The following is a 478-nucleotide window of genomic DNA, read 5'->3' on the forward strand; positions in this document are numbered from 1 at the left end:
GGTGGCCCCGTGACCCCTGGGTGACCCCTGGGTGACCCCTGGGTGACCCCCGGGTGTCCCCGTACCCGAGATGCCGCGCTTGAGCCAGCGCGGCGGGCCCAGCTCGATGAAGAAGTTCTCCTTCTTCTCGTACTCCTCGTCGTCCACGATCTTCACCTGCAGCGTCTTCCTGGGGCGGGACACGTGGTCACCATCACCACCATCATCGTCATCCGCCCGTCCAACCAGCAACCCAACCCTCCTCCTCCACTGCCATCGGTCCGTCCTTCGTCCACCCGTGTCCTTCACCTCCGTCCCACTGTCCATCTTTCGATTGTCCACCCGTGTCCTTCACCTCCGTCCCACCGTCCGTCCTTCGTCCACCCGTGTCCTTCACCTCCATCCCACCGTCCGTCTTTCGATTGTCCACCCGTGTCCATCACCTCCGTCCCACCGTCCGTCCTTCGTCCACCCGTGTCCTTCACCTCCATCCCACCGT

At 64.2% G+C, this 478-nt stretch overlaps 1 protein-coding gene across 1 annotated transcript in view; it reads right to left on the minus strand.

Moving 5' to 3' along the window:
• The window catches only part of LOC108510394 (sodium/calcium exchanger 2-like), a 10,166-nt gene that overhangs the window by 6,413 nt on the left and 3,275 nt on the right, over positions 1-478 (minus strand). The window contains exon 2 of the mRNA XM_017840072.1: positions 15-169. Coding sequence (XP_017695561.1) covers positions 15-169 — 155 coding nt within the window. The remainder of the gene's footprint in view (positions 1-14; positions 170-478) is intronic.

This window comes from Lepidothrix coronata, unplaced genomic scaffold (assembly GCF_001604755.1).
Source record: "Lepidothrix coronata isolate B3197 unplaced genomic scaffold, Lepidothrix_coronata-1.0 Scaffold787, whole genome shotgun sequence".
Lineage (NCBI taxonomy): Eukaryota > Metazoa > Chordata > Aves > Passeriformes > Pipridae > Lepidothrix > Lepidothrix coronata.